At 46.5% G+C, this 12,035-nt stretch overlaps 1 protein-coding gene across 4 annotated transcripts in view; it reads right to left on the bottom strand.

The window, feature by feature from the left end:
* LOC135899164 (sodium-coupled monocarboxylate transporter 2-like) overlaps positions 1–12,035 on the bottom strand; it is a 113,500-nt gene that overhangs the window by 35,318 nt on the left and 66,147 nt on the right. For all 4 annotated transcript variants that reach the window (XM_065428430.1, XM_070538380.1, XM_065428431.1 and 1 more), the window contains exons 7-9: positions 4,472–4,612; positions 1,090–1,219; positions 502–590 (exon numbers count right to left, since the gene is read on the bottom strand). In XM_065428430.1, the coding sequence (XP_065284502.1) occupies positions 502–590; positions 1,090–1,219; positions 4,472–4,612 (360 nt within the window). The remainder of the gene's footprint in view (positions 1–501; positions 591–1,089; positions 1,220–4,471; positions 4,613–12,035) is intronic.

Genomic DNA, 12,035 nt, shown 5'->3' with positions numbered 1-12,035 from the left:
AAAGCCTCACCCGGCTAGTGGAATCCTTCGCTATAAGCCACATTGCATACGTTGCTGCTTTCGACAACTGGAGGCAGTGCGAGCAAAATAGGGTCAATGCGCTCATACGCAAAGCGTACATTAGGTACTACGATCACGAGGTCCAAGCCCAGGCCGTCCAGCAGATCTCGGCGGCCCTCGATTGGCAACGACCGAGCGAAACCGGAGGGACGCTGCCACCCCAAAAGTGGGGCAGGCGCAGTCGACCAAAGGAAGTAGTGCGGCCGCGGCCAGAGTAGAGGCGCCACGCGCCGGGAAGACGTCGCGGTGCGTCACGGGTGACGCCTCCCTTACAGGGGAAGGCTAATCGTTCTGCAGGTATTCCTTATAAAGTTGCTTCGCTTGCCGACCTTTGATTTTTTTAATATTCTGATAGTACTCGCGTAATGTTCATCAAGACGTACGTACATTAGGACATATATCACATTATCTTAATTGGTTATACTAAAACATTTGTGCTACCTTGTTGCAGCGCTCACGACACCAGCAAGAAAGAGGCCCGAAAGCCCGGGAGCATTGATGAGGTATGTTTTAACGTAGTATGGCAAGACCTGGAAAGGGAAGTTTTCGTTACCATATTGCTCATCCGATAGGAAGTCACGGAAACACAGAAGACCTAAAGGTGGTGCAGATAAATGTAATTAATAGAAGTGTTTTTCACCTTTAGCCAAGCTCGCATTATGAACGCGAAAACCATACAGATTGTTTCTACCATCGCTGTGTTGTACAAGAGCATTGTCATACGTGCAGCAACCTTGCGACATCCAAAGAAGCTTTTCGAGCACGCCTTCAAAATCTTAAGGTCGCAAACATTTATATTAGGTCGCCTAACGCAGGTTATGCACTCTGTTAAAATTTATAATATTATCTTTCATTAACGCGCAACGATTCTTAGAAATATACACACGTCATCTACGTATGTATTTCAAATGGTATTTCTGATAAACATTCCACCACTTCATCTCAGCAATCATCTATACTTAGAACAGGCAATTTGTTGCTCACACGAGAAAAAGAAGAAAGGAGAAGCTTGCTAGCTGCCAACATCACCTGGTCAACGCCTGAAATGGCTCCCATTAAGCTGGGGTCACAGCCATGAAACCAGATGGTCATCGCCGCTCCGAGAGAAAAGGCGGCACAATAGAACACAACGATGAGGACAGCACCAGTACAGGTTGTTCTGTGGAGAGCAGTAAGTAACAAAGAATGGTTATAGCAATAATTGTCAGCGTTAGTCAGCAGCAGAAAGGCATATCATGGAATATCTTCTTATAATGCGTATTTTGAAGAAAGAAGTTGCACTAAACGCTTCAATTTGCTGTAATGTGGAAGGTCTGTTAAATTATCAGTATCATTGCAGTGTTCTAAAGTAGTACTAAAACATATTTTCTAAGTTGTAGAAACTCTGCTACACGTTTCTCGCATATAAAGCAAAATACACTCAGAAAGTACGAAGCTTAGAAATTATAAGAAATCTTGATTTTTACTGAAGTTGGTCTTGCAGTTCCCAATATCATAGACAGTATCAGTTCGTCATTACACACAGAGGGAAATTTACTCACGTTCAGTACCAATGATGCTACAAATAGTGATGCCGCTCATAGAAATATATGTAAGAGTACTTCACGCATTTATTTTGGCTACGTTTCTGTGCGGCATCCACAGCGATCGCAGCAGCGGAACGTGCCAGTGTACCATCACGTCATAGTTGTATGTGATGATAATTGGATGCATCCGCAAGCTCCACGTTCTATGCAACCACAGCCTTTCACAATAAGAATCAACCCTACACTCCCTATCCGGTTACCCAGATGCTGGTAATAGCAGTGGCTTCATGAAATTCAGCTGTTTCACCATAGCGGCAGTGCTACAGTCTGACAAAAGGGTTTGTTGTCAGAAATAGTTACGATGTCTTCGAAAAGGTCGTTCCAATCTATATAAGGACTCATCTTGGCTACTAGGCGCGAAAACACACACGACACAAGGAAGGGGACGGGACAGAGCTGCGCAGGCACTAGAAAAGAATTTTGCGCCTGTCAAAGTTAAAGAAACTAGAGTTAAGAGCAGAGCTGTTGCACTATATGAACAGTTTGGGTTAGACCGTCTTGGCAAACAGATAGGAAAAAGCAAAAATAATGCCTTGAAAGCCTTCTTTTCAGTAAAAACGCATAAGCAAGGTATGCCGTTTAGAACAATAGTCACGGAAAAAGGGTCGTGGCAGAAGGAACTAAGCCAGTTCTTGTTGAAACATTTGAGTACACTTGAAGTAGACGACCCATTTCGTACAAAGAAATCTGACGAAGTTTGTGACTTCTTAAAATCGCAATGTGATGTTGGCCGCGCCTTTTCCGTCGATGTGGTGGATTTATTCTACTCTATCCCTCACAAGGCCCTATTTACTGCCGTCCGAGAGTGTATAGAAAAAAACGAACCCATTTCCTTTCAGAACAATGCGGGAATTTCCATTGCTGATTTTTTAACCCTTTTAGAGTTTTACTTGTAATCGACTTTTATAACGTTTGACCAGCAGTTCTTCCTGCAGAAAGCCGGCATTTGTATAGGATCTTGTGTGGCGCCAGTATTGTGTAATATTTTTCTCTCACAAATGGATCAAGTTTTACATCAGGTTTTACCGGCTAGGCACGTTTTAAAAGTTTTTAGATATGTGGATGATTTTTTGCTATTTTTTAGTAAGGAATGAAGTTTGAACTTCGAAGATAATGTGCATGATATTTTATCCATATTCCGACAACTTGGAAATGGCTTGCAATTCACCAGTGAAGTGCCTGAGGGGACCCACCTACAGTTTCTAGATATAAATATTGACTTTTGTGCGGATCGCGTTTGTTGGGCATATGCACCTCGTGCAAAGAAAGGACTTCTGCCATACGACTCCGCCCATTCGAAATTAATAAAACAGGGGATTGCTTCACTTTGCCTGAAATCAGCCCTGGGAAAATCGTGCCCTCACAAGATGCAGCTTAGCTTCCAGACCCAATTGACCAGGCTGTCTTCAGCTGGATTCCCTGACTCGATTGTGATGGCAGTCGCTGAAAGCCTGCTACAAAAAATGAAGAGTGCGGCTGTGAGAGCGGGGGAAGATCCCCGTCGAGATAAGACGGTGAGGCCTGTGGTGGTGCCCTATGTACACAAGATGGCCCACAATTTAAAGAAGGTTGCTAGCAGGCATGGGGTGCCGCTTGTGTTTTCAGCCCCCCGAAAGCTAGGAAGCCTTTTTTCTCGTATAGAAAAAATACGAGACGATAAAAATGGATGCGGCACCAAGCATGCGCGACCGTTCATGAAGTGCAACGAAGGCGTTGTGTATGAAATCTCCCTCTCCTGCGGGCGCTCGTACATAGGGCAAACGGGGCGCTGCTTTACGAACGAATTAGGGAACATGAGAGAAATGTAGAACAAGACAAAGAAGGGCCAAACATTCCTAAGCACATTAAGTCCTGCCCATCACGCTCTTGTCAGCCATGTTTTGCAGGGGCGCGAATTCTGGCAAAAAGTAAAGATCAAAAAGCTCGGGAAGTGATTGAAGCTTTCTTTATCGAAAAGAAAGGAAGCATGTGCGTCAGCGACCCGCCAATATCTTTATATATGGCTGAAAAGAAATATTTAACTAATGAGCTTCCATATCAATCTTGATGTGATTGTGTCCTTGCGCATAAGACGGGTATATAAGTGTGTGGTGTACCTCCGAATAAAAACAGTTGTAAGTGGCGCTCTGTCCCGTCCCCTTCCTTGTGTCGTGTGTGTTTTCGCGCCTAGTAGCCAAGATGAATTGTGACCAACTCGCCCAACAAGACGTCCTCTTGAGCTATATAAGGACGCATCGAGCCGTATGATTCGTAAAATGACTGATGATAGGTAAAATGACTGAGCATTAGTGGATTCGATGCCAACATTATAGTGGTCGTCGAAGCGATGAGAGCAATACAGATGGGAGCAATATAATCGCCCAAATCTAGTTCATCATGAAGTGTCGAGTTATGGTATCATTTGTAAAGTAGACTAATGTAGGACGTTTTACGACATTTACGCTTCGCAGCTTTCCCTACACAGATGAGCACAAGAAGAAAACACTGCTTGCAATCTCTGTTTGGAATTCCCAAAGCTTCAGTCACGAATCTTTGTTCGGCGGAAATTGGACTAGCCTCGCAAGTGGCCAATTAGGAACCTTTCTTTTTTCAACAGTCTTGGTATAATGAGTAATATTTGATAGTTATTATGTATCGACTTATAGCAATTCCCGATCGAAATAAAATTAAACATCAGTTGGACAAAACTTGTTGCAAGCATTGTTAGTGCGCACCATACACTGCAAACACGCTAAAGAGAAATCCCAAATAACATGACAATTTGTATTTCAAAATAGATCATTTCAGGTGTTTCAAAGCATAACCAGTAAAATGTCCAGGCGTACCTTTGAGCTTCTTCCAGTGTTCGAGACGCCAGGATCCTCTGTGCAACCATTTGGTCCAGGCATAGACGGTATATTGACATTGCCGTAGAGCCAAGTAAGCAAGACCAGATTGTTTCTTCGCGTATTAAGTCAAAACTGTAACTATCGAAAAGAAAAACATCGTCGACTACACGAAGATAAAGCTTTCTTTGGCCAATGAAGTTTATTTTCTTTTTATTTCACTGATTAGTCATTTTTGAACGCGTGAATTTATAATGTGGAGCTGTAAGATAGTGAATTCATCGTGCTTACGAAAATGCAACTGTTCCAAAATTTATCAAGATTAACCACCACAATCAATGGCGAAACATGGACAAAATAAAACATATAGGGAAGCTAAATATACAACTTATGTTATTATAAAAACTATCCACAGATAATAAAAAAGTGTAGGTCCATCAAAAGAGCAAGAAAATATATAGAAACAAGGATGCGGAGTGCGCGATTGAGGGCTGTTAATTATAGAAGGCTTAGGTCTAATTTCAGAAAGTGTAAATGTGTTTCATCTCATGCCATGATGAACGTTTACAACTGTCTCACCTTCAATCTCGCTGTAGCAGATTCGTTCATACTCTTTTCGTGCAGCGTCATGCCAAAACTTGTAGCGTTGTTAATACCAGGCGACTAATATTTAGAATCTAGGACGAGATTCGTGGATAAGAGCTGGTATAAACTGTACTCCTGCATACTCGTCAAGGATATTTCTGTCGATATATAAAGAAGCAAAAAGCTCAACCTCCCCGGCCGGTCGCGGAGGTTGCGCGACTTAATTACCGGCTCTTTAACGTTTTTGGCTCGCTCCTTGAAACTTGTTTTAGCTCTGTAACCATTGTTGCAAGACGCTCAACCAAACATCGCCGAGTCCGAACGGGGAGAAGCTTACATTATACGAAGCGATGGCGCTGCAAACAGAGACGCATTGTTCGTTTTGTCTTCTTTTTTTCGTCAGGGATGACGCAACCAAAGCTCATACCACCATCTGTACAGTTAAAGGCAGATGCGCCAATCTTGTAATCAAGATACGCCACGAAAGTCCCACAGTAACCCAAGTACAATAAAGCGAGAGGCAAGCATACGCTTAGTTGACGCCGCAAACTCCTGTGCGGTTTTAGTCTGGAGAAGGAAAATTTTCTCCAACTCGACATAAATGACATCAAGCAGAGATTTCTGCGTTTGTCTTGTCTGTCTGTTTTTCTGCTTACTCATGAAGATGCAAGCGCATTTCGTGCGAAAGCAAGCACAACAAATAGAACGGCACCAATACTGTGGCATTTTGGTACAAAGAGCCCAGCCGACTACATCTACAGTCGAACTGACGAATTGTGAATTCGTCATTTCACAGTCGACCCCACAGATGCGTCTCTGGCCACACGACAGTGGTTGAAACGAACAACAAAACTGTTTTTAAACTTTCCTTTGCATATCCGTGTTTTCTTTTTTAAGGGTCATCACCTGGCACCCAAACGGTAGAGCTTGTGCGAAGCAGAAAAAAACGAATCCCAGAATGCTCCTTTTTTAATGTACGAGAGATACGATTTAGATACAAGGTATAGTGTTCTTTTGATGGTGATGCTCTCGGGCACTGTACACATAGCAAGCTTTGCCGGCTTTTTCTACACTTCCTGTGCAACACCTGGCACACCTATACTCGTAGAGCAGATGTCTATATAGGACAGCCGGCTACCTTCAAACGTGAAATGCGCACAGTGAAACCGTGACTAATAGAACGATGACATGAATTCATTAGAGCATCACAAATACATGTGTGCTGAATGCCTAGCTTTATACCTGTGGATGAAAAGATTGTTCCACATCCACCGCTATGGCCATCAGTGGCGCTGTTCAACACTCTGAGGGTTAATCTTGGCGATAGTAAACTTGGCGATAGTATAACAAAGTAAGCATAAGTAGGCCACACGGGAGTCTGACTCGCAATTATTCATTTGATTAGCTAATCAAACTGTTCGACTAGCTGCTCTTTAGTCGAACTTTGATGCTGCCTACTTGTCGGCATGAAAACAATATAAGCACAAGTCAGACGCTAAGAGCTCACCTGTCAACTGTCCCTAATTTTTCGTGAGGTTTATGAATTTAGACCCGTTTTACAAGTTTACAAATACCGGTCTAGTTTTATAAAATACCACATTTCGTTTGCGAAGATATCGGCACGTTGGTATCCCAACCTTCCGTTTCAAGTCTTGTGATGGCGATAGGATTTTATGCGGTTAGTTGCCTCGAGCAAGTTTATACATATAAATTTTTGAAGCAGGTGAAATGGTAAAGAGCTAAGTGAAAGAAAAAGTTACTTGGATTTAGAAACAGTTCTTGCTTGTCATTATTTGCTGTTGCAAGTTCGTTGCTGGTTGGTGTGCTCAGTATAAATTTCAAACCTTGTTACCGAAGTGCGTATGTACCCCTGGAAACACCAGTACTCCGGCAATCATTTGAAAAATTGTATGCTTGCCGTTTTGATCAGCTTACAGCAAGTTAGCCGATCAGGTGTTGCGCACACATGTCGAGAATGCTCTAAACTACTCGTTTAGAGCATTCTCTGAAACATGTCGCCTTTAATGACAGCACATGACGCGCAAATTACCCGTATGGCGGTAGCAGGATACCGTAGACAACTGCTTATATGATTATGTATGTGCCAGGTGTCACAAAGTAAAACGACTGATACACAGTTTGCAATGGTGACAGGGCCGCAGGCCGAAAGATGGTTGTTTCATTTTCCTGCTAGATCAAGTCCCTCGTTGGCAAAACAGACCACCACCTGTGGATTAGGTTGCTTATGTGTTGCAATTATCGATGTTCTTTCTTTCTTTCCCTCTTTTTTCCTTTATTTCTTTCTTTTTTTTTGCTCTGTAGCAGCTGTTGCAATTGTGTGCCTGCACATATACTGTTTAAATGAAAGCACGTGTGTGCAAAATAAAGCATAAGAATATGCGGATCCCACGAACTGCGGGAATCGATGTAAGCGAAGCTCTTTATGCCGTTTGCTTTGATTGACGATAAGCGCTGGTGTTATCGCTTAATGTGTAATTTCTTCAGTGTTGAATCCAATACGAGAGTGGCGAGTTGACGTTAAACGTTAACTTGCGTGCACCACAGCAGTTTGCCTGCGTAGTAGACAGAACGCACAAGCCGACGTGTTTGCTTGAGGCATTGTTGGTCGCCATTGTTCATAATCTCTGAGAGCGTTGAGCATTATCATTGCCTCATATAGCACATGGCATAGTGGCAGAAGTATCAAACTTCAACTCAATTATGTGGCTGTGCGCGCCAAAACCGCGCTCGGATTATGAGGCACGCCATAGCGGCGGACCTCGGAGTAACTTGAGAGCTCAGTGTTCCTAAAGTGCACCTAAACCCAAGCGCCCTTAGCGTTCTTGTATTTCACTCCCTTCGAAATGCGGCTGCCACGGACGTGATCCAACCCGCGACCTCGAGCAATGCCACAGCCGCGAAGCTACTGCGGCGGACACGGAAGTGTGCCGCGTTGACGTGCGATCGCTTCGGTAGTGTCGTCTGCACCCTACGGTGTTTTAATGCGCCTGTGAGTCTGCACACCCTGCGTCCATTGTCCGCTAGACAAATTTGCGTGCCATTAGTTTTTCAGAAATAACAGTGGCTCAGGGGACGTTCACAACGAAGGCCAAAGCGGGCAAGCGGAAAGCGGGGAATACCTCCTCGCCAGGCAGGTAAAGCGGACGTAAAACGAGACGGCGAGCCCGATCGCTCGCGGACCGATTTTTTTTCCGCCCGCTTATCCGCTTTGCCGGAGTCAGTAAGAACGTGAGACGACGGTGGCGTGCGGGCGGTCGACCGATGCCACGATATGGCCACACGTCCACCGGGAAAGCGCTAAGTGATCCACCTCCTCGGTGGCGCGGTTAGCGAGGTCCGTTCTGTACTGGCCCGCGCGCTCGGCACGCTGAAAATCCGCTTGGCCGCTTAAACGCTCCGCTTTCAGTGTGAACGTGGCTTTACCGTAGGCGGAAAATTTTCATATTGGTGGGAGGGGGGGGGGGGGTCTTTCTTTCCGAACGCCCCGCCCCCCGCATATATATATATATATATATATATATATATATATATATATATATATATATATATATATATATATATATATATATATATATATATATATATATATATATATATATATACAGAGTACCGTCCCGGAGGACGAAGAGGCGTAGAGTGGCGTTGGCCGGAGAGTGTTCAAAACGGTCGATGAGTCCTCTTATGTTGGCGCCACGACGTTGCTCGTCGGCGAAATGAAGCAGCGACACACAGAATACACAAGCAGCACTGGTAATATTGGAGGAGTCAGGGTCGTCAACAGGGTAACGCGACAGGCTGTCAGCGTCTTGGTGCAGGCGGCCAGACTTGTAGACCACAGAATACGAAAATTCTTGTAGTCTCAAAGCCCATCGACCAAGCCGGCCTGTAGGATCGTTTAGGGATGAGAGCCAGTGGAGAGCATGATGGTCAGTCACTACGGAAAAAGGGCGACGGTAGAGGTAAGGATGGAACTTCGCAACCGCCCAGACTACAGCAAGGCATTCTTGTTCCGTAATGGAATAGTTGCGCTCCGATGGTGTGAGGAGGCGGCTTGCATAAGCAATAACGCTATCCTGGCCACGCTGACACTGGGCTAGGACGGCACCTACGGCATGACCGCAGGCAAATGTACGCAATTCTGTAGGGGCATCAGGATCGAAGTGGGCGAGAATGGGTGGTGACGAGAGAAGAGTGACGAGACGAGAGAAAACGGCGGCTTCGGTAGTACCGCACGAGAATTGTACGCCTTTCTTCAAAAGATTAGTGAGGGGTCTAGCAATTGCCGCAAAATCTTTAACAAAACGAAGAAAGTACGAGCATAGCCCGACAAAACTTCGAATGTCTGCGGCTGTCTTCGGAACCGAAGACAACGCGAGTTTTGTCGGGATCAGGCTGTACTCCGGAAGCATCAACTAGGTGGCCCAGAACAGTAATTTGGCGATGGCCGAAACGACATTTCGACGAGTTAAGTTGCCGCTTCGCCTTTCGAAACACATTAAGTATAGCTGTTAGACGCTCAAGGTGAGTGCCGAAAGTGCGCGAGAAGACGATGACGCCGCCGAGGTAGCATAGACAGGTGGACCATTTGAAACCACGGAGCAAGGAGTCCATAATGCGCTCAAAGGTGGCAGGGGCGTTGTATAATCCAAACGGCAACACTTTAAATTGGTATAGGCCATCAGGTGTGATGAACGCGGTTTTTTCTCTGTCAATATCGTCAACAGCAATCTGCCAGTATCCAGAACGAAGATCGATAGAAGAGAAGTAGCTGGAACCGTGGAGGCAGTCAAGGGCGTCGTCTATACGTGGGAGCGGGTAGACGTCCTTCTTAGTAATGTTGTTCAGATGGCGGTAGTCTACATAGAAGCCCCACGTGCCATCCTTTTTCTTAAACAACACTACAGGTGACACCCAGGGACTCGAAGAAGGCTCAATGATGTTTTTGTCTAGCATTTTGTTGACTTCGTTTTGAATTACTCGGCGTTCCGACGCAGAAACTCCATACGGTCGTCGGTGTATAGGAGTAGCATCGCTAGTAAGAATCCGATGCTTGACCGCGAGCATCTGGCCTAAAGGGAGATCGTCGAAGTCGAAAATTAGGACAACACTTGGTAAAGTTCTTCGGCCTGCGAAGAAGACAGCTCCGTCGCAACCATGTTCTGTATCTTGGGATCGGCGGCCGAGGCTGGCACGATGGGCCTGCTAAGCTCGCAAGAAGCATCGGACGATAAAGTTGCCACGTGATGGTCGCCGAGACAATCAACGTTGGCAAGGCAAAGACCTTGCGGTAGAATTTGCTTTGCCAATCCCAAGTTAAAGATATGCGTGAAAGTGCGGTTCGCAGTAATAGTAAGTATACTGTGAGTCACGGTAACGTCATACTGTAGTGGAATGTCGGTCAGAGTGACGAGGTACTCGCCATCAGGGACTAGTGGGGAAGACAAGAGTTCAATATACGCTATTGATTTCGGCGGCAGGCGACTAAAGCCGGTAGGGCGTAGGCGGCACTGGGGTGCATCAGAAGGTTCTGCGAGAATCGGCAACTCAAGGCGAAGGGTACTGGCAGAGCAGTCAATAAAGGCAGAATGCGCGGAGAGAAAGTCGAGGCCGAAAATTAGGTCGTGGGGGCAATGAGCAATCACGGTGAAGAGGACAGGGGTGTGGCGGCCGTCAATGCTGACTCGTGCCGTACACATGCCGATAATAGGCACAGTACCGTCATCCGCAACACGGACAACGCGTGCCGACGCTGCGGTGAGGAGCTTTTTGAGTCGTCGTCGGAAGGCAGCACTCATAATAGAAAGATGTGCGCCTGTATCGATGAGTGCAGTGACAGGATAGTCGTCAACGTCAAGAAGGTTTTGGTTCGTTGGCAACGTGAGCAGAGGAATTTAGGGCAGGGTCGACAACGCAGCTTCACCTCCAGAAGCTGCAGTGCCTAGTTTTCCGGCTGGGTCCGGGAGGCGATAGGCGGCGAAGAGAGGCGGCGAAGACAAGCGGCGGGGTTGGGGCGAACGAGACTGACGGCGTCGAGGTGAGGGCGAGCGGCTGTATACCGAAGGTTCTGAGCAGGGGCATCAGCAACAGGGGGTTCATGGTGGGTGCCATAGGGAACAGAAGGTCCAAAAGTGCGGGAATAAGTGGCGGCGTATGCACGAGGAGGTGGTGGCCATCGGATGCGGCAGTGACGAGCGACGTGGGCGATGCGACAGCAGTGGAAACAGATCGGCCTGTCATCAGGGGTACGCCATTCGGACGGGTTGCGGCGAGATATGGCAGAAAAGGACTGTCGGGGACGAGGAGGGCCGGTAGAGAACTGGGGAACGTTGGGTTCATACGTTGTACACACAGAGTTCAGACCCATGTTCTCAAATTCCTGTCTGACTACGGCCTAAATCATCGCAATTGTGGTTGCTGGCGGATCGGGAGGCGTCGCGGCGAAAGCTGTCGTACAGGCGGCCTCGAGCTCGCGGCGAACAATACGGGTGACGTCGTCACAGGTGGTAGCCTGACGTGGTCGACCCTCACATGTCGACGTAAAAGCAGTGTTGGGTAGCCGCGTGATGTGGTGTGTGATACGGCGGCTCTTAGCCTGTTCAAGGCGACGGCATTCTTTAATGATAGCGTTGATTGTCGAGACGTTGCCGAAAACAAGTAAATTGAAAGCGTCGTCGGCGATGCCTTTTAGCACATGTGACACTTTATCAGCTTCAGACATAGCGTCGTCAGATTTTTGGCATAGAGCCAAGACGTCGAGGATGTATGAAACGTATGGCACTGTAGCTGTCTGAACACGAGACGCAAGAGCCTTCCTCGTGGCAACCTTGCGGCCAATGGGGTCGCCGAACATTTCCCTGAGCTTTTCTTTGAACTGGTTATCTCGTCGTCATGCGTCTGGTGCCACACGTGTGGGGTGCCGCCGAGATAAAAGATGACATTGGCGAGCCTGATCGTTGGG

Source organism: Dermacentor albipictus, chromosome 5, assembly GCF_038994185.2.
Source record: "Dermacentor albipictus isolate Rhodes 1998 colony chromosome 5, USDA_Dalb.pri_finalv2, whole genome shotgun sequence".
NCBI lineage: Eukaryota > Metazoa > Arthropoda > Arachnida > Ixodida > Ixodidae > Dermacentor > Dermacentor albipictus.
Note: the sequence above shows the minus strand (reverse complement) of the source record. Positions and strands in the feature narration are given on the sequence as shown.